Source organism: Geotrypetes seraphini, chromosome 3 (assembly GCF_902459505.1).
Source record: "Geotrypetes seraphini chromosome 3, aGeoSer1.1, whole genome shotgun sequence".
Lineage (NCBI taxonomy): Eukaryota > Metazoa > Chordata > Amphibia > Gymnophiona > Dermophiidae > Geotrypetes > Geotrypetes seraphini.
Genome location: NC_047086.1, coordinates 284756685 through 284779647, shown reverse-complemented (window position 1 = coordinate 284779647; position 22963 = coordinate 284756685). Strand labels below are relative to the sequence as shown.

Here is a 22963-nt window from a genome sequence, read left to right as displayed (position 1 = left end):
CATGGATGGAGAAAGGGTCCATGGGGTGATTGTGTCCGAAGATCTGAAAGCAAAGAAACAGTGTGACAAGGCGATGGATGTTGCCTGAAAGATGCTAGGCTTTATAGAGAGAGGCATGAGCAGTAGAAGAAAGAAGGTGTTGATGCCCCTGTACAGGTCAATGGTGAGACCTCACTTGGAGTATTGTGTTCCATTTTGGAGACTGTATCTGCCAAAGGACATAAGACAAGGTGACAAAAATGGTAGGAGGTTTGCGCCAGAAGACATATGAGAAAAGACTGGAAGCCCTGAATATGCGTACCCTAAAGGAAAGGAGGGACAGCAATGTTAATTACCGTAACAGTTGTTATCCAGGGACAGCAGGCAGCTATTCTCACTAGTGGGTGACGTCATCCAACGGAGCCCCGATGCGGACATCTCACAAGCACACTTGCTTGTAGAAACTTTTAGAAGTTTCGAGTTGCCTACACCGCGCATGCGCGAGTGCCTTCCCGCCCGATGCTCCGGGCGTGTCTCCTCAGTTCAGATAGCTAGCAGAGAAGCCAACCCAGGGGAGGTGGGTGGGACATGAGAATAGCTGCCTGCTGTCCCTGGATAACAACTGTTACGGTAAGTAACATTTCTTTATCCCAGGACAAGCAGGCAGGTATTCTCACTAGTGGGTGACCTCCAAGCTAACCACAAAGGGATGGAGGGAGAGTTGGCAACTTAGGAGAATAAATTTTGCAACACTGTTTGGCCAAACTGTCCATCTCGTCTGGAGAAGGTATCCAGACAATAGTGTGAGGTGAAGGTATAAACCAAGGACCAAGTGGCAGCTTTACAAATCTCCTCAATCGGTGTCGATCTGAGGAAAGCTACAGAGGCTGCCATTGCTCTGACCTTATGGGCTGTGACTTTACTGTGAAGAGGTAATTCAGCCTAGGCATAGCAGAAACAGATACAAGCCGCCATCCAGTTGGAGATGGTGCGCTTAGAGATAGGGCGTCCCAACTTGTTCGGATCAAAGGAGATGAAAAGTTGAGGAGCAGTTCTGTGAGGCTTGGTGCGTTCCAGGTAGAAAGCCAAAGCACGTTTACAGTCCAGAGTGTGAAGAGCTGATTCTGCAGGATGAGAATGAGGCTTTGGAAAAAACATAGGAAGAACAATGGATTGATTCAGATGAAATTCCGAGACCACCTAGGGGAGGAATTTGGGATGAGTGTGGAGGACCACCTTGTCATCATGAAACACTGTAAAGGGCGGATCCGCAACCAACGCTTGAAGTTCACTCACTTGACGGGCAGAAGTGAGGCCAATGAGAAGCACCACTTTCCAAGTGAGGAATTTCAGAGAAGCTTTGTTAAGAGGTTCAAATGGAGGCTTCATAAGTTGAGAAAGAACCACATTGAGATCCCAAACCACTGGAGGCGGTTTGAAAGGAAGATTGACGTGGAAAAGACCTTTCATGAATCTGGAAACCACAGGATGTGCAGAAAGAAGTTTCTCTTGAAGAGGCTGGTGGAAAGCAGCAATTGCACTAAGATGGACTCTGATCGATGTAGACCTGAGGCCAGATTGAGACAGGTGCAAAAGATAGTCCAAAACAGAGGACAAGGAGGCATGTTGAGGCTCCTTGTGCTGAGAAAAACACCAAGTAGAGAATCTAGTCCATTTCTGGGAATAGCATTGCCTAGTAGCCGAGTCGGGGAGGCAGCAGCTCAAGCAGGCACCAGCAGGAGAGGGAGAGGAGAAACGCTGGTAAGAGCGTGGTCGCGAGGGAAAGAGCAGGCGGAGGCAGGCAGAGCGGGGTAGCGGCGAGAGGAGGCTCCGCCCACCCCCAGTGAGTCGGAAGCTCCACCCACCCCCCAGCGAGTCAGAGCGCCCGGACTCCCCCTTAAAAGGAGGAGAACCGCGGCACAAGGGAACTTGCTCGGGCCGAGTCGGGGAGGCAGCAGCTCAAGCAGGCACCAGCAGGAGAGGGAGAGGAGAAACGCTGGTAAGAGCGTGGTCGCGAGGGAAAGAGCAGGCGGAGGCAGGCAGAGCAGGGTAGCGGCGAGAGGAGGCTCCGCCCACCCCCAGTGAGTCGGAAGCTCCACCCACCCCCCAGCGAGTCAGAGCGCCCGGACTCCCCCTTAAAAGGAGGAGAACCGCGGCACAAGGGAACTTGCTCGGGCCGAGTCGGGGAGGCAGCAGCTCAAGCAGGCACCAGCAGGAGAGGGAGAGGAGAAACGCTGGTAAGAGCGTGGTCGCGAGGGAAAGAGCAGGCGGAAGCAGGCAGAGCGGGGTAGCGGCGAGAGGAGGCTCCGCCCACCCCCAGTGAGTCGGAAGCTCCACCCACCCCCCAGCGAGTCAGAGCGCCCGGACTCCCCCTTAAAAGGAGGAGAACCGCGGCACAAGGGAACTTGCTCGGGCCGAGTCGGGGAGGCAGCAGCTCAAGCAGGCACCAGCAGGAGAGGGAGAGGAGAAAACGCTGGTAAGAGCGTGGTCGCGAGGGAAAGAGCAGGCGGAGGCAGGCAGAGCGGGGTAGCGGCGAGAGGAGGCTCCGCCCACCCCCAGTGAGTCGGAAGCTCCACCCACCCCCCAGCGAGTCAGAGCGCCCGGACTCCCCCTTAAAAGGAGGAGAACCGCGGCACAAGGGAACTTGCTCGGGCCGAGTCGGGGAGGCAGCAGCTCAAGCAGGCACCAGCAGGAGAGGGAGAGGAGAAACGCTGGTAAGAGCGTGGTCGCGAGGGAAAGAGCAGGCGGAGGCAGGCAGAGCGGGGTAGCGGCGAGAGGAGGCTCCGCCCACCCCCAGTGAGTCCGGAAGCTCCACCCACCCCCCAGCGAGTCAGAGCGCCCGGACTCCCCCTTAAAAGGAGGAGAACCGCGGCACAAGGGAACTTGCTCGGGCCGAGTCGGGGAGGCAGCAGCTCAAGCAGGCACCAGCAGGAGAGGGAGAGGAGAAACGCTGGTAAGAGCGTGGTCGCGAGGGAAAGAGCAGGCGGAGGCAGGCAGAGCGGGGGTAGCGGCGAGAGGAGGCTCCGCCCACCCCCAGTGAGTCGGAAGCTCCACCCACCCCCCAGCGAGTCAGAGCGCCCGGACTCCCCCTTAAAAGGAGGAGAACCGCGGCACAAGGGAACTTGCTCGGGCCGAGTCGGGGAGGCAGCAGCTCAAGCAGGCACCAGCAGGAGAGGGAGAGGAGAAACGCTGGTAAGAGCGTGGTCGCGAGGGAAAGAGCAGGCGGAGGCAGGCAGAGCGGGGTAGCGGCGAGAGGAGGCTCCGCCCACCCCCAGTGAGTCGGAAGCTCCACCCACCCCCCAGCGAGTCAGAGCGCCCGGACTCCCCCTTAAAAGGAGGGGAGCCAACGGCGCGCAGCCGTTCGGCGCGCGGCGAAGGCGAGCGGCAAAGGCGCTCGCCTTAGCGAGGGCGCCTTTGCGAAGGAGCCTTAAGAAGGAGCCAGGGAGCTAAGCAGCCCACAGAGGGTTCCAAATCGCAATACATCAGTCAGTTACCTAGACAAGCTTCAGGGAACACCACACTCCCTAGACAAACACTCAACCGCACGCACAGTAGCACCAGCAAAATCACAACTCTCAGGGGACAACAAACAGTAAGCAAAACCACAGACAACCAATAGAAACAGTCTTTCTCAAACACATCCAAAACTTTCCATCTATCTTTAATCCTAATAGGCAGACCTTTCTTTCTAACTCGCTAACAAGCAGGCAATCCTCTCTAACTACATATCTCTAATTATACATCCTCTCTAATTACACAGCAGGCAGACCTTCCCAGACACCCCAATCCCTCAAACTCTCAAACCAACAAACTAGCAAACAGATTTCTCTTTCAAACTCTCAGGCAGACTTTTTCCTTTCTTTCAAGCTCTTAAACAGGCAGACTTTTCTCTCAAATTCACAAACTAACTAACAGGCAGGCTTTCTCAACTAACTAACAGGCAGGCATACCTAAATAACAATTTGAAATGGCAGGGAGAACAAGAAGCACCAGGACTGCAATCAAGACCAGCATTCCAGTCACCGGAGGGATCCTGGGGATGGCTATGGCCTATGTACAGACGGAGGATGACCCTGGACGGTGGACAGAGGCGTGTGTGCAGACCGAGGCCATCCCCCCCCCAGCAATACACCTCTGTTTCTACACAGACAGAGGAGATGGGACAGCTGGAAGGAGACATATTACAGGAACTATTGAGCCTAAGGGAGGAGGTGAGGCGATTGAGGAGCATCAGAGAGGATGAGGCCTTCATCGACGGCGTAGTCCAGGAGCTGTCCCAAATCTCCGAGCAGGCACTGGACAAATCCATCCTCGTGACACCCAAACCCTCAGCCTTGAGACCAACGACTGGGGTACAGGAAATGGCTGGGGACGCCGACTCCTGGCAGCTGGTAACCTCCTCCACAGGCAAGCACAGGAGACCCCCCCCTTTCTCAGTTTCTTCTTCATCTTCTTCCTTTTCTCTCAAACAGGGCAGTTTTACATCGACCCCACAAATCGCCCTGAGAAACAGATTCCATATCCTACAGGAAGGGATTGCAGTTGAGGAACAGGAAGACGTCCAACACATGACCCCAGTCCCAGGGACGACTGAACAGCTCCCCTCAAAGAAACGCAGGGTGGTGGTCATTGGGGATTCCATGTTAAGGGGCACCGAGGGACCAATTTGCAGACCGGATATACAATCAAGGGAGGTTTGCTGTCTGCCTGGGGCCAGAATCCGAGATGTCACCACCTGTCTAGATAGACTTCTCAAACCACAGGACCACTTCCCCATGCTTCTCATCCACGTTGGGACGAATGACACTGCCAGGAACACCCCGGAGACCATACCCAAAGACTTTGGAGCCCTGGGTGAGAAGCTGAGGCAGTTGGGAGCGCAGGTGGTCTTCTCATCAATCCTCCCGGTAAGAGGTAAGGGTAGAGCCCGGGAGGAGCGTATCCAGAGGACTAACGAGTGGCTACATGGATGGTGCAGGGAGATGAACTTTGGATTTCTGGACCATGGAGAGGCACTGCAGGGACTTCAGGGACCAGACGGACTCCACCTGACCAGAAGAGGTAAGAACGTCTTCGGACGTCGACTAGCCCGCCTACTTCGAAGGGCTTTAAACTAGGTAAGTTGGGGGAGGGTATCCGTTCATTCTCTGGAGCAGTAAGTAACTATCCTGAGGAGGTGAGTCGCCACTCTGAGTCTGAGGTAAGTGCACACACTGTAAACAATACATCGGGGGTCACACTAACTCAGGCGGGAAACTCTATACAGGGACTTAGCAAACATAAGGTATGGAGAGCTATGTACGTCAATGCACACAGTTTGGGCAATAAAATTCTAGATTTAGAGACGGAAATAATGAACACCGACCTAGACGTAGTGGCGATATCCGAAACTTGGTTCACGGACTCACACGGGTGGGATATGGTTATACCGGGTTACAACTTACTCCGTCGAGACAGGGAGGGCAAGTTAGGAGGAGGGGTAGCTCTATACACTAGAGAAGACATCAAAACTACCATAATCACAGATGTTAAGTATACCGGGGAATCCCTCTGGGTGAACCTGGCTAGAGGAAATGAAAAATGCCTGTATCTTGGTGTGATTTACAGACCTCCGAGACAACAGGTAGAAAAGGATATGGAATTAATCGAGGACATTGAAAACATCACCTTGCGTGGGGACACAGTACTGTTAGGGGATTTTAATATGCCCGATACAGATTGGAATGCACTCACCGCACAAACTAGCGGCAGTAGAAGGTTGTTAACCTCCATAAAGGGTGCACAGCTCAAACAATTGGTATTGGAGCCCACTAGGGACCAGGCGTTACTAGACCTGGTACTCACCAACGGAGACAGCGTATCAGAAGTTTCGGTAGGTGATACGCTGGCCTCCAGCGACCATAACATGGTTTGGTTCAACCTTCGAAAGGGTTTCTCCAGATCGACCACAACAACAAAGGTCCTAAATTTTCGTGGCACTGACTTCAAACGCATGGGAGACTTCGTCCATCGGGCACTGCAAGACCATGCCGAAACCAATAATGTAGAGGCCATGTGGGCAAACCTGAAATCTACCCTACATGAAGCAATAAATCGCTATATAAAAACAACAAGCAAACGACGGAGGAATAACAGACCCCAGTGGTTCACTACAGAAATCTCGGACCTCGTTAAGAAAAAGAAAAAAGCATTTGTTTCCTACAAACATTCAGGAAGAGGAGCAGCAAAAGAAGACTATCTGGCCAAGTCCAAAGCTGTCAAAACGGCAGTCAGAGAGGCCAAGCTTCAGATAGAAGAGAATCTAGCAAAGGACATTAAGAAAAGGGATAAATCCTTTTTCAGGTACATCAATGATAGGAAAAGAAACACAAATGGGATAGTACGCCTTAGGAAAGCAGACGGGACTTATGCAGAATCAGATTCCGATAAAGCCGAACTACTAAACGAATACTTCTGCTCAGTCTTTACCTGCGAGGCGCCAGGGTCCGGTCCACAGTTGCAAGCAAGGCATAGCTCAGATGACCCGTTCTGGAATTTCGAGTTTACACCCAGCAGCGTCTACTGCGAACTATCAAGACTCAAAGTGAACAAAGCCATGGGACCGGACAATCTACACCCCAGGGTGCTTAGAGAGCTGTGTGATGTCCTGGCAGAGCCATTGTCTGTGATCTTCAATCTTTCCTTGAAGGCGGGAAAAGTCCCCTTGGACTGGAAAACAGCCAATGTAATCCCACTCCACAAAAAGGGCTGCAGGACAGAGGCTGAGAATTACAGACCGGTGAGTCTCACATCCATAGTGAGTAAACTCATGGAAACACTAATTAAGCATAAATTAGATACAATCCTAGACGAGAAGAATCTACGGGATCCCCGCCAACATGGATTTACCAGAGGCAGGTCCTGCCAATCCAATCTGATTAGTTTCTTTGACTGGATAACAAGGAAACTGGATGTGGGTGAGTCCCTGGACGTCGTTTACTTGGACTTTAGTAAAGCTTTTGATAGCGTTCCGCACCGCAGACTATTGAACAAGATGAAATCAATGGGACTGGGAGAGACGTTAACTACATGGGTCGGTGATTGGCTAAACAGTAGACTTCAGAGAGTGGTGGTAAATGGTGCCCCTTCAAAAACGTCGGAGGTGATCAGTGGAGTGCCTCAGGGCTCGGTCTTGGGCCCGATCCTCTTCAACATATTTGTGGGAGATCTGACTCAGGGGCTTCAGGGTAAAATCACATTATTCGCCGATGACGCCAAACTATGCAACATAGTAAGTGAGAACACTTTACCAGACAGTATGACGCAGGACCTACTTCTATTGGAACATTGGTCCTCGACTTGGCAGCTAAACTTCAATGCTAGAAAATGTAAGGTCATGCACCTCGGCAGCAGGAATCCATGCAAAACTTACACACTAAATGGTGAAACCTTAGTTAGGACCAAGGCGGAACGTGATTTGGGGGTGATCATTAGCGAAGACATGAAGACTGCCAATCAAGTGGAGAAGGCTTCATCAAAGGCAAGACAAATGATGGGATGCATCCGAAGAAGTTTTATCAGCCGGAAGCCCGAAGTTATAATGCCATTGTACAGATCCATGGTGAGGCCTCATCTGGAGTATTGTGTACAATTCTGGAGGCCACATTACCAAAAGGATGTGCTGAGAGTTGAGTCGGTTCAAAGAATGGCCACCAAAATGGTCTCGGGACTCAAAGACCTCCCGTATGAAGAAAGACTGAATAAATTGCAGCTATATTCACTTGAAGAACGTAGAGAGAGAGGAGACATGATAGAGACGTTTAAATATATCACCGGCCGTATTGAGGTGGAGGATGATATCTTCTTTTTTAAAGGCCCCTCTGCCACAAGAGGCCATCCGCTGAAAATCAGGGGTGGGAAATTTCATGGCGACACCAGGAAGTTCTTCTTCACCGAAAGGGTGGTCGATCGTTGGAATGAACTTCCACCTCAGGTGATTCAGGCCAGCAGCGTGAAGGATTTTAAAAGGAAATGGGATACACATGTGGGATCTCTAGGGGGGTAAATTCAAGGGGGTAGGGTTGTTGGAGTGGGCAGACTTGATGGGCTGTGGCCCTTTTCTGCCGTCATCTTCTATGTTTCTATGTTTCCTTGAAGCTTCCAAAACATCCTGCAAAGCTGGTGAAAACTGAAGGGAAGTTACGCTGAGAGGAACCAAACTGTCAGGTGTAGCGACTGCAGGTTGGGATGAAGCAGAGATCATACATAGTAACATAGTAACATAGTAGATGACGGCAGATAAAGACCCGAATGGTCCATCCAGTCTGCCCAACCTGATTCAATTTAAATTTTTTTTTTTTTTTTTTTTTCTTCTTAGCTATTTCTGGGCGAGAATCCAAAGCTTTACCCGGTACTGTGCTTGGGTTCCAACTGCCGAAATCACTGTTAAGACTTACTCCAGCCCATCTACACCCTCCCAGCCATTGAAGCCCTCCCCTGCCCATCCTCCTCCAAATGGCCATACACAGACGCAGACCGTACAAGTCTGCCCAGTAACTGGCCTAGTTCAATCTTTAATATTATTTTCTGATTCTAAATCTTCTGTGTTCATCCCACGCTTCTTTGAACTTAGTCACAGTTTTACTCTCCACCACCTCTCTTGGGAGCGCATTCAAGGCATCCACCACCCTCTCCGTAAAGTAGAATTTCCTAACATTGCCCCTGAATCTACCACCCCTCAACCTCAAATTATGTCCTCTGGTTTTACCATTTTCCTTTCTCTGGAAAAGATTTTGTTCTACGTTAATACCCTTTAAGTATTTGAATGTCTGAATCATATCTCCCCTGTCCCTCCTTTCCTCTAGGGTATACATATTCAGGGCTTCCAGTCTCTCCTCATACGTCTTCTGGCGCAAGCCTCCTATCATTTTCGTCGCCCTCCTCTGGACCGCCTCAAGTCTTCTTACGTCTTTCGCCAGATACGGTCTCCAAAACTGAACACAATACTCCAAGTGGGGCCTCACCAATGACCTGTACAGGGGCATCAACACCTTCTTCCTTCTACTGACTACGCCTCTCTTTATACAGCCCAGAATCCTTCTGGCAGCAGCCACTGCCTTGTCACACTGTTTTTTCACCTTTAGATCTTTGGACACTATCACCCCAAGGTCCCTCTCCCCGTCCGTGCATATCAGCTTCTCTCCTCCCAGCATATATGGTTCCTTCCTATTATTAATCCCCAAATGCATTACTCTGCATTTCTTTGCATTGAATTTTAGTTGCCAGGCATTAGACCATTCCTCTAACTTTTGCAGATCCTTTTTCATATTTTCCACTCCCTCTTCGGTGTCTACTCTGTTACAAATCTTGGTATCATCTGCAAAAAGGCACACTTTTCCTTCTAACCCTTCAGCAATGTCACTTACATACATATTGAACAGGATTGAACAGGATTGGCCCCAGCACCGAACCCTGAGGGACTCCACTAGTCACCTTTCCTTCCTTCGAGCGACTTCGAGATCCCTGATGCTGTGTAAGCAGAGATGGAAACACTGGTAGAAGGAAGGGCTCCCTGCTGCTGAGTTGCAGAAGAAGGGAGTACTAAGGTTGCCTGGGCCACTGAGGAGCAATCAGAATCATGGTTGCCTGGTTGGACTTGAGCTTGACCAGAGTCTTTTGAATGAGAGGAAACGCATACAGAAAGAGATTCCCCCAATCCAGAAGAAAAGCATCTGCCTCGAGACGATGAGGAGTGTAGATCCTGGAGCAGAACTGAGGTAGTTTGAAGTTGTGGGGAGCTGCAAAGAGGTCTATCTGAGGCGTTCCCCACAGGGAGAAGATTTGATGAAGGGGCGTGGAATGGAGAGCCCACTCGTGAGGCTGCAGAAGGCGACTCAAGTTGTCCGCCAAGGCATTGTCCACCCCTTGAATGCAGACAGCTTTGAGGAAGGCGTTGTGGCGAATCGCCCAATCCCAAACTTTCAGAGCTTCCTGACAGAGGGAGGCCGATCCCGTGCCTCCCTGCTTGTTGACATAATACATGGCGACCTGATTGTCCGTACGAATGAGGACCACCATGTCGTGAAGTAGATGCTGAAAAGCAGTGAGAGCATTGAAAATCGCCCTGAGTTCCAGGAGATTGATATGGCACAGACGATCCGCACTCGTCCAATAGCCCTGGGTGGGGAGCCCGTCCAGATGAGCCCCCCAAGCATAGGTTGAGGAGTCAGTCGTGAGGACCTTCTGATGGGTAGGCATGTGAAACAGCAAACCTCTGGAAAGATTGGAAGAGAGCATCCACCAGCGAAGCGACTGCAGCAGAGCAGGAGTGACCTGAATGTGACGAGTCAGAGGGTCGGAGATCTGCGACCATTGAGAAGCCAGGGTCCACTGAGAAATCCGCAGGTGAAGTCTGGCAAAAGGAGTCACGTGAACCGTAGAGGCCATGTGGCCCAGGAGCACCATCATGTGTCTCGCCGAGATGGACGGGCGAGAAGAGACCGAGTGACAAAGCTGAAGAAGAGCCGCCAGGCGCTGAGGAGGAAGGAACGCTCTGAGTTGAATAGTATCCAGAACAGCTCCGATGAAGGGGAGAGTCTGTGAAGGTTGAAGATGGGATTTGGGAAAGTTAATCTCGAATCCCAGACTCTGTAGAAACCAGATTGTCCTCTGAGTGGCCCGGACGGCCCCCTGAGACGTGGAATCCTTGATGAGCCAGTCGTCGAGGTAGGGAAACACCTGCAGACCATGGTTCCTGAGTGCTGCGGCCACCACAACCAGGCACTTGGTGAAGACTCTGGGAGACAAAGCGAGGCCGAAAGGAAGCACTCTGTACTGAAGATGAAGGTGTCCCACCCGAAATCTGAGGTATTGACGGGAGGCCGGATGAATGGGAATATGAGTGTAGGCCTCCTTGAGATTCAGGGAGCATAACCAGTCGTTCTGCTCGCGGAGGGGATAGAGAGAAGCCAGGGTCAACATGCGAAACTTCTCCCTGACCAGGAACTTTTGAGCACCCTGAGGTCCAAAATAGGACGTAGGTCGCCCGTCTTCTTCGGAACAAGGAAGTACCGGGAGTAAAAACCCCTGTTCTGTTGGTCCACAGGGACCGGCTCGACGGCACGAAGCCGGAGCAAAGCCTGAGCTTCCTGAAGAAGAAGAGCGGTCTGGGTTAAGTTGGAAGGATACTCTCTTGGAGGATGTTCCGGAGGAACATGATGGAACTGAAGAGAGTATCCCTCTCTTACGATGGAAAGGACCCAGAGGTTGGTAGTAATAGTCGTCCATCGATGGTAAAAATAATGGAGACGACCTCAGATGGGCAAAAGCGGGGAGGGCAGAACGATGGAAGTTATGCTCCCTACGAGACAGTCAAAAAGGCTGGGGAGCCTTGGGGACAGCAGAAGGTTGAGGCTTTTGTTGGGGCTTCTGCTGATGCTGCCTCTTCACTGGCGGCCGAATGGCGGGGGCCTGTTTCGGCGGGTAGCGCCATTGATAAATCATAGGAGGACGAGACGGACGAGAGATGGCAGGCTTGGGCTTCTGGCGGAGAATAGACTGAAAAGATTTTTCATGCTTGGATAGCTTCTCCGTGCCGCCTTGATGGATTCTTCGAAAAGGTCCGCTCCCGCACAGGGAACGTTCGCCAGCCTGTCCTGGAGATTCGGGTCCATATCAATGGTGCGAAGCCACGCCAAGCGTCTCATGGCCACCGAACAGGCCGCCGCTCTGGCTGAGAGCTCAAATGCGTCGTAAGACGATTGCATCATCTGCAGGCGGAGTTGGGACAATGATGCCAGCACCTCCGAGTACTCGAAGCGAGCCTGAGAGTCCAGATAGGGTAAAAACTTTTGAAGAATGGAAAGAAAAAACTCATAGTAGGTTGCAAAATGAAAGCTGTAATTGAGGACTCGAGAAGCCATCATCGAGTTCTGGTAGATGCGCCTGCCAAATCTGTCCATGGTTTTGCCCTCCCGGCCAGGAGGAGTGGAAGCATAGACCTGGGAGGGATGAGACCGCTTCAGAGAGGATTCAACCAAGAGAGACTGGTGTGAGAGCTGTGCCCCGTCGAAGCCCTTATGGTGCATCGTGCGGTATCGAGCATCGAACTTCCCCGGGACCGCCGGGATGGAGTACGGGGTCTCGAAGCATCTCATGAAAGTCTGGTCCAGAAGCTTGTGTAGAGGCAGGCGTAGAGGCTCGGCTGGAGGTTGAGGAAGATGCATCATCTCCAGATACTCCTTCGAGAACTTGGAACCCGAATCCAGGGTGATATCCAGATCCATCGCCATCTGCCTCAGGAAGGATGAGAATGACAACTGGTCCGCCAGAGTCGGCCCTCGAGGCGGGCTCGAAGACGATGAGGCGGCCTGATCCGCCGATGCCGAGGACCGGCACGGAGAGAATGAACCCCCGCAGTCTTCAAGTTCTGGCATGGGAGGAGGGGGCGAGTATTCCAGAGAAAACTCCCGGAAAGGTTGCTTCCGACGAGGCGAGGCATGTCTCGATGAATGCCTCGAGGAGTGCCTCGCTCGACGACCGGAGCTGTGTCGAGAAGCAGGCCTCAAGCAACGAGGTGAGCGACGCCCAGACGAGGCAGCCACCAAATAGATGGGACTGGAGGCCGTGGATCGAAGCATCAGAGGCTGAGACAAGGCCCCCCGAAGCGCTCCCCAAGGTTCGAGGCCCGGCATCGCAGAGGAAGGGTCCGGACCTGGCAAGCCATGGATCGAGGGTATCGGCTCCATCGATGGCATGGGCAAAGACTCTGCTCCTTGCGAGACATGTCCCGGAGCCAGACCCGACACTCGCCGAGACTCTGCTCCCAGCAGCGAGAGTGTGTGCCGAGGAGGCACCGGAGGCGGCTCGACCTCGCGGGAGGCTTCCGCATGCCCAGGCTGGATCTGGGAGAGAAGCGTTGGCCCAATTTTGGTAAAGAGCTCGACAAATCGCTTCTCCATCAAGGCGTGAAACGACGCCGGCAAAGAGGGATCCACATCAGAAATGGGACCTCCTGCACGGACGTCGATCATTCGGCCGCCAGGGGGCTTGGATTTGGAGGCCTTGGGCACCTTAAGCACCACTGGAGGGAGAGGAGGCAGCACTATCTGACCTGAAGAGACATCGGAAGGCACTGCAGCCTGCGTCGAGGTCGAAGCCGGCACGAACGAGGCAGGCTTGAGCAGACTCGAGGCCGAAGATGTAGAATCGGAAGTCGAAGGCGTGGCGCTCTGGGAAGAGGGCAGCACCGGGGATGCCTCCATGCCAAACAGCGGCTTCCACAAAATACAGCGACGCTTAAACGCACGTGCTGTGAGCGTGGAGCAAGGCCGGCACGATTTCGGAAGGTATTGAGGCCCGAGACACTGAAGACAATGTTGATGCGGGTCAAATCAACGAAATCGTGCACTGGCACTTGACACACTTTTTAAAACCGGTAACAGGCCGGGACATAGGCCGAAAAAGCTCCGCCGCAAGGACGAAGCCGCGGGGCCGCGGCCACGCGACCTGCCCGGTCGAACGATCGAACAAAATTTTTTTTTTAAAAACAACAAAACGTAACGAGAGCCAACAAGAATGAGCACAAAAAAACCAAACCTGCGGGTACAGAAGGCACAAAAAAGGAACTTTGCGCAGAGAGTTTCAAAGGCAAACTTCTCAGCTCCACGGAATAGAAAGAACTGAGGAGACACGCCCGGTGCATTGGGCGGGAAGGCACTCGCACATGCGCGGTGTGGCCAACTCGAAACTTCTAAAAGTTTCTACAAGCAAGTGTGCTTGTTAGATGTCTGCATCGGGGCTCCGTTGGATGACATCACCCACTAGTGAGAATACCTGCCTGCTTGTCCTGGGATAAAGGGAAGCTATGATTCAGACGTTCAAATATTTTAAAGGTATTAATATAGAACAAAATCTTTTCCAGAAAATGGTAAAACCAGAGGGCATAATTTCAGGTTGTAGGGTGGTGGACTTATGAGCAATGTTAGGAAATTCTTCTTCACAGAGAGGGTGGTAGATGCCTGGAATGACCACCCGAGGGAAGTGGTGGAGAGGAAAATGGTGATAAAATTCAAAAAAGTGTGGGATAAAAATAGAGGATCTTGAGATAGATGACAGGAGCCTATGATAGGTTGTGAGACCTATTCCTGCATTTTGCTGGAGTTGCTGAAGTCACGGGTTTGTACAAACTAGTTTCAACAAACTGAGATGCTAATGTGTGGCATGTGAGTGTGTAGATTTCTTGCTGTGGAGTTTCTCAAGGACACCAACCAGTGCTGGAAAGACAATGAGCTATTTGACAGTGCTGAAAGCTAATGCAAGTCAACTCCATCTGGGAACCTAAGAAGTGATGCCAGTCTAATGCACTGATACTGATGTATCCGTGTGAAGAATGGAAACTTCAAGAAGAAGAAGAAGAAAGTTCCAGAAGCTATGCTTGTCCAGGGTCCCCCAAGGAAGAATGGAGGCGTGGACTAGGAGAGAATTAGCTAGGCAGCTTGTCTGCTCCAAAAGGGTGATACATATTCAGCCAGGGGAATGATCTAAGACAAAGACACTTTCTGTATAAAACCCCCATGCTTTGGCAGAGTTTCTTCAGAGAAGCTGCACCATACTTACAGAAATATGCTGGCACTATTTGTATGAGGGATTTTTTTTCCTCTCCATTGTATATGTCCAAACTTATTTCTGATTTGTCAAATGCTGCTATAATACTTATTACTAGAATGAAAAGTTATTTGCTTTGGAATATACAATGTAATCTTGTGGGTTTTATTTTGGGATTTTTTTCCTTCATGACAGATCCCCAGTGAGGTAAAGTAAGCAGCCTTTTAATTCAATCTCTATGGTGATTCAGTATAGGATGGGCTGGGGTGAGCATCAATGTGAACTCCACTAATATGTAACATGAGGATGTTACTGGCCAGACTTTACGCTAGATATCCTGCAAACAACGGGATGGTTGGCTAGGCTGGAGTGAGCTTGGACAGCAGCTTCAGCATTTGGAACCTAGGACAATACCATACTTTACAGTCTACGGGCCCAGAAATATCAAAGAAGAGACAAGTTAATCTAAGCATGTATTTTTTAATGGGTTTAATTTATTGGCAGACTGGATGGAGTGTTCAGGTCTTTATCTGCCATCATTTACTATGTTACTGAAGTTGGGCAACTTGATGGCAGAGTTGAATTAGGATGTCCTGATGCTGTTGAGGAAGAAACACCCTGAGTTGAATGGTATCAAGTAGGGCTCCAATAAGCTGGAGCTTCTGAAATAGCTGAAGTTGAGATTTGGGGAAGCTGATCTCGAATCTCAAATTCTGAAGGAATACTATATTCTGTTGCATTGCTAAGAGCACACCCTGAGACTAAGAATCCTTGATGAGCCAGTCGTCTAGATAGGGAAAGACTTGAAGGCCCTGAGACCTCAAGGCCACTGCTACTATCACCAGGCACTTGGTGAAAACTTTGGGAGAGGATGCCAGGCTGAAAGGTAGAACTTTGTATTGATAGTGGTGATGGGCCACATGAAATCTGAGGAACTTCCTGACAGGAAATAGAGGGTTGGTGTAAAAGGCCATTACTCAGATTGGCAATGGGTCACGAGCGGAGTTCTACAAGGGTCGGTGCTGGGGCCGCTCCTGTTCAATATATTTATTAATGACCTGGAGGCAGGAACAAAATGTGAGGTTATTAAATTTGCGGATGACACTAAACTATACAGCAGGGTCAAAAACATGGAGGACTGCAAAGATCTCCAAAAAGATCTGACAACGCTGGAAGAGTGGGCCAAAAAGTGGCATATGAGCTTCAACATAGGGAAATGCAAGGTCATGCATGTAGGGAAAAAGAACCCGATGTTCACTTACAAGATGGGGGGAACCGCTAGCGGTGAGCAACCTTGAAAGAGACCTGGGAGTGATGGTAGACACAGCATTGAAGGCGTCGGCGCAGTGCGCCACAGCCTCAAGGAAAGCGAACAAAATGTTGGGTATCATTAAGAAAGGTATCACGACCAGGACGAAGGAAGTCATCCTGCCACTGTATCGTGCAATGGTGCGCCCGCACCTGGAGTACTATGTCCAATACTGGTCGCCGTACCTCAAGAAGGACATGGCGGTACTTGAGAGAGTCCAGAGAAGAGCAACTAAGCTAATAAAGGGTATGGGGGACTTCTCATATACTGACAGACTGAAAAAGCTAGGGCTTTTCTCCCTGGAAAAGCGGTGACTTAGAGGAGACATGATAGAAACCTTCAAGATCATGAAGGGCATAGAAAAAGTGGACAGGGACAGATTTTTCAAATTATGGGGAACCACAAGTTCAAGGGGGCACTCAGAGAAATTGAAAGGGGAAAGGTTTAGAATAAACGCCAGGAAGTTCTTTTTCACCCAGAGGGTGGTGGATACATGGAATGCGCTACCGGAGGATGTGATAAGCAGAAGCACGCTACAGGGCTTCAAAGAAGGTCTGGACAGATACCTGGAGGACAAAGGGATTGAGGGGTACAGATAGGAGTAGAGGTAGGTTATAGGGATAGGATTAGAGGTAATTTATAAATTTATTCAGAGACCACTGTTCAGGCAATAGGCCTGATGGGCCGCCGCGGGAGCGGACCGCTGGGTAAGATGGACCTCTAGTCTACCTCAGCGGAGGCAACTTTTTATGTTCTAATGCTGGATCAATTGGAATGTGAGTATAAGCTTCCTTGAGATCTAGAGAGCATAGCCAATCGTTGTGTTCCAAGACGGGATATAAAGATGCCAGGGATAACATTCAAAACTTTTCCTTGACAAGGAATTTATTGAGAGCCCCGAGAACCAATATTGGTCGAAGATCTCCCGTCTTCTTCAGGACAAGGAAATAGCAGGATTAAAACCCCCTGTCCGCTGTTCCAGAGGCACCTTCTCAATGGCATTGAGGAAAAGTAGGGAACTGATCTCCTGAAGAAGGGAAGACTGGAGAGGGTTTGAAGCAGACTCTCTTGGAGGATGATCTGGAGGGATGGCGAGAAACAGAAGAGAGTAACCCTCTTGAATGGTGTTCAGAACCCAGAAGTTGGAGGTGATCAACTCCCAACGATGAAAATAAAATTGAAGACGACCACTGATTAGTAGATGGAAAGATGCAAAGGAATTGAAACTATACTCTCGAGTAACTGGTCAAAAAGACTGAGTGAACTTAGAAGAAGCAGATGCCTGAGTTTTCTCAGGGCACTGTTACTTTTGTTTCCTCTGCTGTGGTCTGGAAGTAGCAGATTGGTTTGCTGAAAGATGCCTTTGATAGGAAGAAGGTTTATAGGTCCTGGAAGTGGATGGCTTGAGTTTAGGCTTGATTAAAGAATCCCAAGACTTCTCATGGGCAGAAAGCTCGATTAAAGAATCCCAAGTCTTCTCATGGGCAGAAAGCTTTTGAGTGGCATTCTCAATTGAGTCTCCAAAAAGCTCATCCCCAAGACATGAAAGCCCTGATTCTGTAATGGACAGTCGGCCGCGGCCGCTATACTTATTGCGGCAGGGAGATCCCTTGCCACAATAAGTATAGCGGCTGCGTCTACTTACAATGTAGGCCAGCATTTTGCTGGCCTACATTTTAAGCATCTCTTCCTCTACTAGGGAGATGTGTAAGGCCGCCTAGGTTCGCCTAAGGCCCTTAGGCGAGCTTAGGCATCTTGCGGGCGAGCTTAGGCATCTAGGATCCTGGAGGCGCCTTCAATATAGGCGGCCTGCCTGGGGAGCATTTTTTTTTTTAAACGTGCATCCCGATTGGTTGATTAGACAACTGTAGGACGCCTACAGCTGCCTAAAATCGGGATGGCACTTTTCAGAATCAGGGCCGAAATGTTGTAACCTGTCCTGAAGGTTAACATCCATGTCAGCAATTCTGAGCCATGCTAATCTCCTCATGGCTACAGACATAGAAGAAGCCATGGAAGACAATTCAAAGGCATCATAAGCAGACTGAACCATGTGCTGTCTCGTTTGAGTAAGGGTGGAAACTATGTGCTGCAATTGAGTCTTTCGATGAGATGGAAGATATTTCTGAAAAGCAGGTAGTTGCTTGACTAGATGCTTCATGTAACATGTGAAATAGAAGTTGTAATTAATGACTCAATTTGCCAACATGGAGTTTTGGTAAAGCTGTCTATCAAACTTGTCCATAGTATGACCTTCTTGACCTAGCGGGACTGAGGCGTAAACCTTGGACGGGGCAGAATTTTTCAATGTGGATTCCACCACCAAAGACTGATATGACAGTTGAGGTTTGTCAAATTCTGGACTGGGAATGATCTTATAAAGAGAGTCCAACTTCCTAGGAGTGACAGGAACCGAGAGAGGAGATTCCCAGTTTTTATGCAGGGTTTCTTTCAGGATTCCATGCAAGGGAAGTTTGATAAACTCCTTAGGTGGATGTTTATAGTCCACAGTTCTCACAAATTCAGCACTATACTTAGATCTGCCTCAAGTTTGATGGAGAGATCTTTCCCCAATTGTCTAATGAAGCGAGTAAAGGAAAGTGTCTCCACAGGAGATGACTCTCTAGGAGGAAACATACATGGAGATTGTGGCTCAGGAGAGTCATAGGCTTCAGTTGATGAAGGAGAGGCATCAATATTAAAGTCAATTTGAAGATCAGAGTCAATAACTAGTGACAGTAATCGATGTTGCCGCTTTGCACGGGGTTGATCCATTGGGGAAGATGACGCAGTGCTTCTGCTATTTTCTAGATGTTTAGATTTGAAGGAGCACTTGCTAATGTGATAACATCGAGGAAAAGAAAAAGAATGATGCTTCGACGAACTAGAACGGTGTCTGGATGTCCAATGCCTGGAAGCATGACTGTCTGATGACCTGTGTTTAGAGTCATAATGATACAGTACCGGCATCTCTGGTGAGCTCAGGCTGGGCCAGTACCGGTGGAGTCGGGGTAATAGCAGCTCTTCTCCCCCCACACCTAACATGGCTGTTCATCTTCCCCATGCAGCTGGCCCACTTTTGAATTCAGTTTCCAGCTATGCAGGCCAGTGGCAGTCATACACAGAAAGGCTGTCTGTGTCTTGCACCAGACCTCTCTCTCTCTGACCTGCCTGTCCCATCTGAAAACAGGAAGTTGAGTCAGAAGGGATGGGCTAGGTCAGAGGGAAAGGCCCAGTGCAGGCCACAAGCAGCCTTTTTGCATAGCTGCCGCTGGCCTACAAGGCTAAAGACTGGATTCAAAGGTAGGCCACTGTCTGTGGGCTGCTGGGGAGGGGAAGCAGAAAATGAGCTGCACGTGATTAACTATTAATCATGATTACATTTTTAAACTGCAATTAAACATGTAGCCCTAAAAATTACAAATATTAACATACACAAAAAGAGACATCACTTAAGTCAAAATTACTGAGGGATTGCTCCCATTCTTTTTCTATGGGAAAACCTTGAAACACTGGATTCATTCTCAGTGTACACTTGTTATATTTGTACTTTCAGCAACAACTACCCCTTCATCTAAAATCAAACTCATAAAACAGAAGCCAAAGTTATAACATACCTCTCACTTCATGGATAGAAGCATTGTTATTGCTATTGCTAATGGATGTTCTGCCACTATCAAGGCTGGAAGGTCTGGAAGCTACATGAAAAGAGACACAATAATAAATAAAATTCTGTCCGAAAGTATTGTGTCTGCACTTTGATTACATATTTTTTTGGTTGGTATCATGTGCCATTTCACTGGATAAACGTAATCCGCTCTCAACAAGATTCAAATTGGCAGATTTAAGGTCATCTGGAAACATTGGATTATAGCAGGAATACGTACTTTAGAGGATGTTATATCTAATGGTAAGCTACTTGACTTTTCACAGTTGCAACATAAATTTGGACTTAATAAATCACAAAGCTTTAGATGGCTGCAACTGAAGCAGGCCATTCAGGTGGGGTTCCCTGAATGGAAAAATTTAAATAATCAGTATAGCTTAGAATTCATATGTTTTCAGGTGGACTTCCTGGGACACCAGTCCGCACAATGATATAAATTGTTAGCTGAATTTGCAAATAAGAAACCAAAAACTGGTCTTAGGGATATCTGGAGTATTGAGATTAAGCACCAAATTTCTGCATCTCAATGGCCACAAATTTGGACTTGGAGGATGAGATGTATAATGTCGGCATCTATGAGACAAACGTGTTTTTTTCTGTTACTTAGAGCATTCTGGACCCCGGTTTGTTTATAAAAGATGGATAGCTCTAAGTCAAATAGATGTTGGCATTGTCATCTCAAAGCAGGGACTTTAGATCAGTGTTCTTCAACCACCGGTCCATGAACCAGTGCCGGTCCACAGAAATTTCCTGCCGGTCCACAGGGCCAGCACATGCATGAGGCCCAAAACAGTGTTCTTCAACTGCTGGTCCATGGTGCGATCGATGCGGCGTTATCTTCGAGCCAGCTCCCTCTTCCTAACTGATTCAGTGCACAAAGCCACGGGCAGTGGCTCCTACAAGCATCCTGCGCCTGAACTGGAAGCCTTCTCTCTGACATTGCAACGTCAGAGGGAAGGTTTCCAGATGAGGCATGGGACATGCAAGGTGCAATTAGTAATATTATGGGGGCAGGGTCTAGGGTGGAGATTGGGTAGAGATGGGTGGGGTCTGGCCCACGACTTAGCCCAGTGTTCTTCAACCACCGGTCCACGGACCGATGCAGGTCCACAGAATAATTCTTTTATTTCTGCCGGTCCATAGGTATAAAAAGGTTGAAAAACACTGCTTTAGATCATTTATTGTTCTATTGTCCTTTTATTATGGCATTTTGGAAATCAATATGAGGCCAAATTAATTGTTTGTTGGAAAATCAAGTCGCATTGTCTTATGATACTATATTATTTGGCATGATTATGAGGGCTAAAAGCCAAATATCATCTAAGAACAACATGCTTTTGTTAATAATGACAGGAGTTGCCATACAACAAATTACAAGCAATTGGAAGGATTGGAAAAGGCTAAATTATAGTTTTTGGTGGAACTCATTGTGTCATGTGTATAAAATGGAAAGGATATTGGCCATTCAGAAAGGGAATTTTAAGAGGTTTCAGGAGATTTGAGAGCCAGTGTTTTCCCCGTTAAATATGCACATCCAGGAGGGGGGAGGTGGGAAGGGTGATAGGTTAATGAATTTTTGAATATTGATATGGACTAACATTAGATATTTTATGTATGGACATGGTAATTTTTAAGGGGAGAGGGGGATTTATCTCTGAAATGGATGTTACAAGAACATTAAGGGGTTCATAATAATAAAAAAAAATGTCTAAAAAGTGTCCTAAATGGCTACTTGAATGATCAAAACCCGTCCAAGTACCCATAACCAAAGCTGGTTTTAGATGTATCTAAAACCAGCTTAGGCCTTTCCCCTGTCACTAAACGCACAGAGAGAAAAGAGGAGGGGAAAGTGTTTAGAGGAGGGGAAAGGGTGGGCGGGCCGACCTACACCTAGGCGTGCAAGCAGGTATAACCAAAACCTTAGGCAGGTTGCCTAGTTGGCACTTATACCTTTTTGACTTAGACGAAGTCAAAACAGATCTAAGTGCCGAAAAAGGAGCCGCTAAGCTGATGGCGGCTGGCGCGATCAGTTCAGCTGCCTGGCAACCTACCCACCCACCCACCGCCCACAACCATTGCGGCAGGAGTGATGCCTCATCTCCCCTACCGCGATGCGATCTCCCCTCTACCCGAATTGCCGCAACCCTGATTATTTGAATAAGAAACCAAAGACTGGGCTAAGAGATATTTGGAGCATTGAGATTAAGCATCAAATTTCTGCATCTCAATGGCCATGTATTTGGTCTTGGAGGATGAGATGTACAATGTCTGCATCTATGAGGCAAACATGGTTTTTCCTGTTGCATAGAGCACTCTGGACCCCTGTTCGTTTACAAAAATTAGATTGCTCTAAGTCTAATAGATGTTGGCATTGTCATCTTGATGCTGGTACTTTAGATCATTTATTATTTTGCTGTCCATTTATTATAGCCTTTTGGCAATCGATTTGGGACCAAGTAAACTGTTTGTTAGAAAATCATGTGGCGTTGTCCTATGACACAGTTTTATTTGGCATGTCTATGAGAGCTAAGAGCCAAATATCTTCCAATAATAACAAACTTCTAATGGTTCTGACAGGAGTTGCCATCCAACAAATAACATATAATTGGAAGGATTGGACAAAATTAAATTACTGTTTTTGGTGGAATTCAGTGTGCCACTTATATAAAATAGAAAGAGCGTTAGCAGTTCAAAAAGGATATTTTAATAAACTCAAGGATGTGTGGAGGCCATTAATGAACTATTGTAATGACTAATTATCATTTTTCCCTATTTAATATATACAGTATATTGATAATGGGGTGGGGGGGTTGAATTTCAATATTATATATGAAGGGAAGGATATATGTATTATTTTAGGTTGTATATTTTAATATAATATCAATTTGGTGGGGGGTGGTGATAAACCTTATTTATGGAGAAACTGTGGTATTTCAAGTGATGTATTATTTTAATTGTTGATATTTTCTGTACTCTTGATGATTATTATAAAATGAATAAAGAATTAAAAAAAAAAAAAAAAAATTTGTCAGATCATGGTGGAGTGTGGATTAAACTTAAAGTTGATGAACAGGATATGAATAGGCCTGTATGGAGATTTGATAATACATTGCTTACTGAACCAAATTTTTGTGAATTTTTTTTAGTAAAAATAAAGGATTACTTTCAATTTAATGCCACAGATGAAATTTCTATGGAAATTTTATGGGATGCTTTCAAAGCGATTATGAGAGGTCAAATCATTTCTTACTCGGCTCATCTTAAGAAACAGGTTAAAAAGCAGTTTTCTGAATTAGAGAAAGAAATTAAAATTTTGGAATCAAAATTAATAGAAAAATGGGAATATTCTACGCAACAAGAACTAATTTACTTCAATTTTTTGAGGAGGTGAACAAACAAATTGATAGCGGTGAACCGGTGGATAT

The 22963-nt window shown here is 48.3% G+C and overlaps 1 protein-coding gene across 4 annotated transcripts in view; it reads right to left on the bottom strand.

Moving 5' to 3' along the window:
• Window positions 1–22963, bottom strand: part of CCDC88A (coiled-coil domain containing 88A) — a 612058-nt gene that overhangs the window by 92786 nt on the left and 496309 nt on the right. For all 4 annotated transcript variants that reach the window (XM_033936818.1, XM_033936819.1, XM_033936822.1 and 1 more), the window contains one exon: window positions 19489–19569. In XM_033936818.1, the coding sequence (XP_033792709.1) occupies window positions 19489–19569 (81 nt within the window). The remainder of the gene's footprint in view (window positions 1–19488; window positions 19570–22963) is intronic.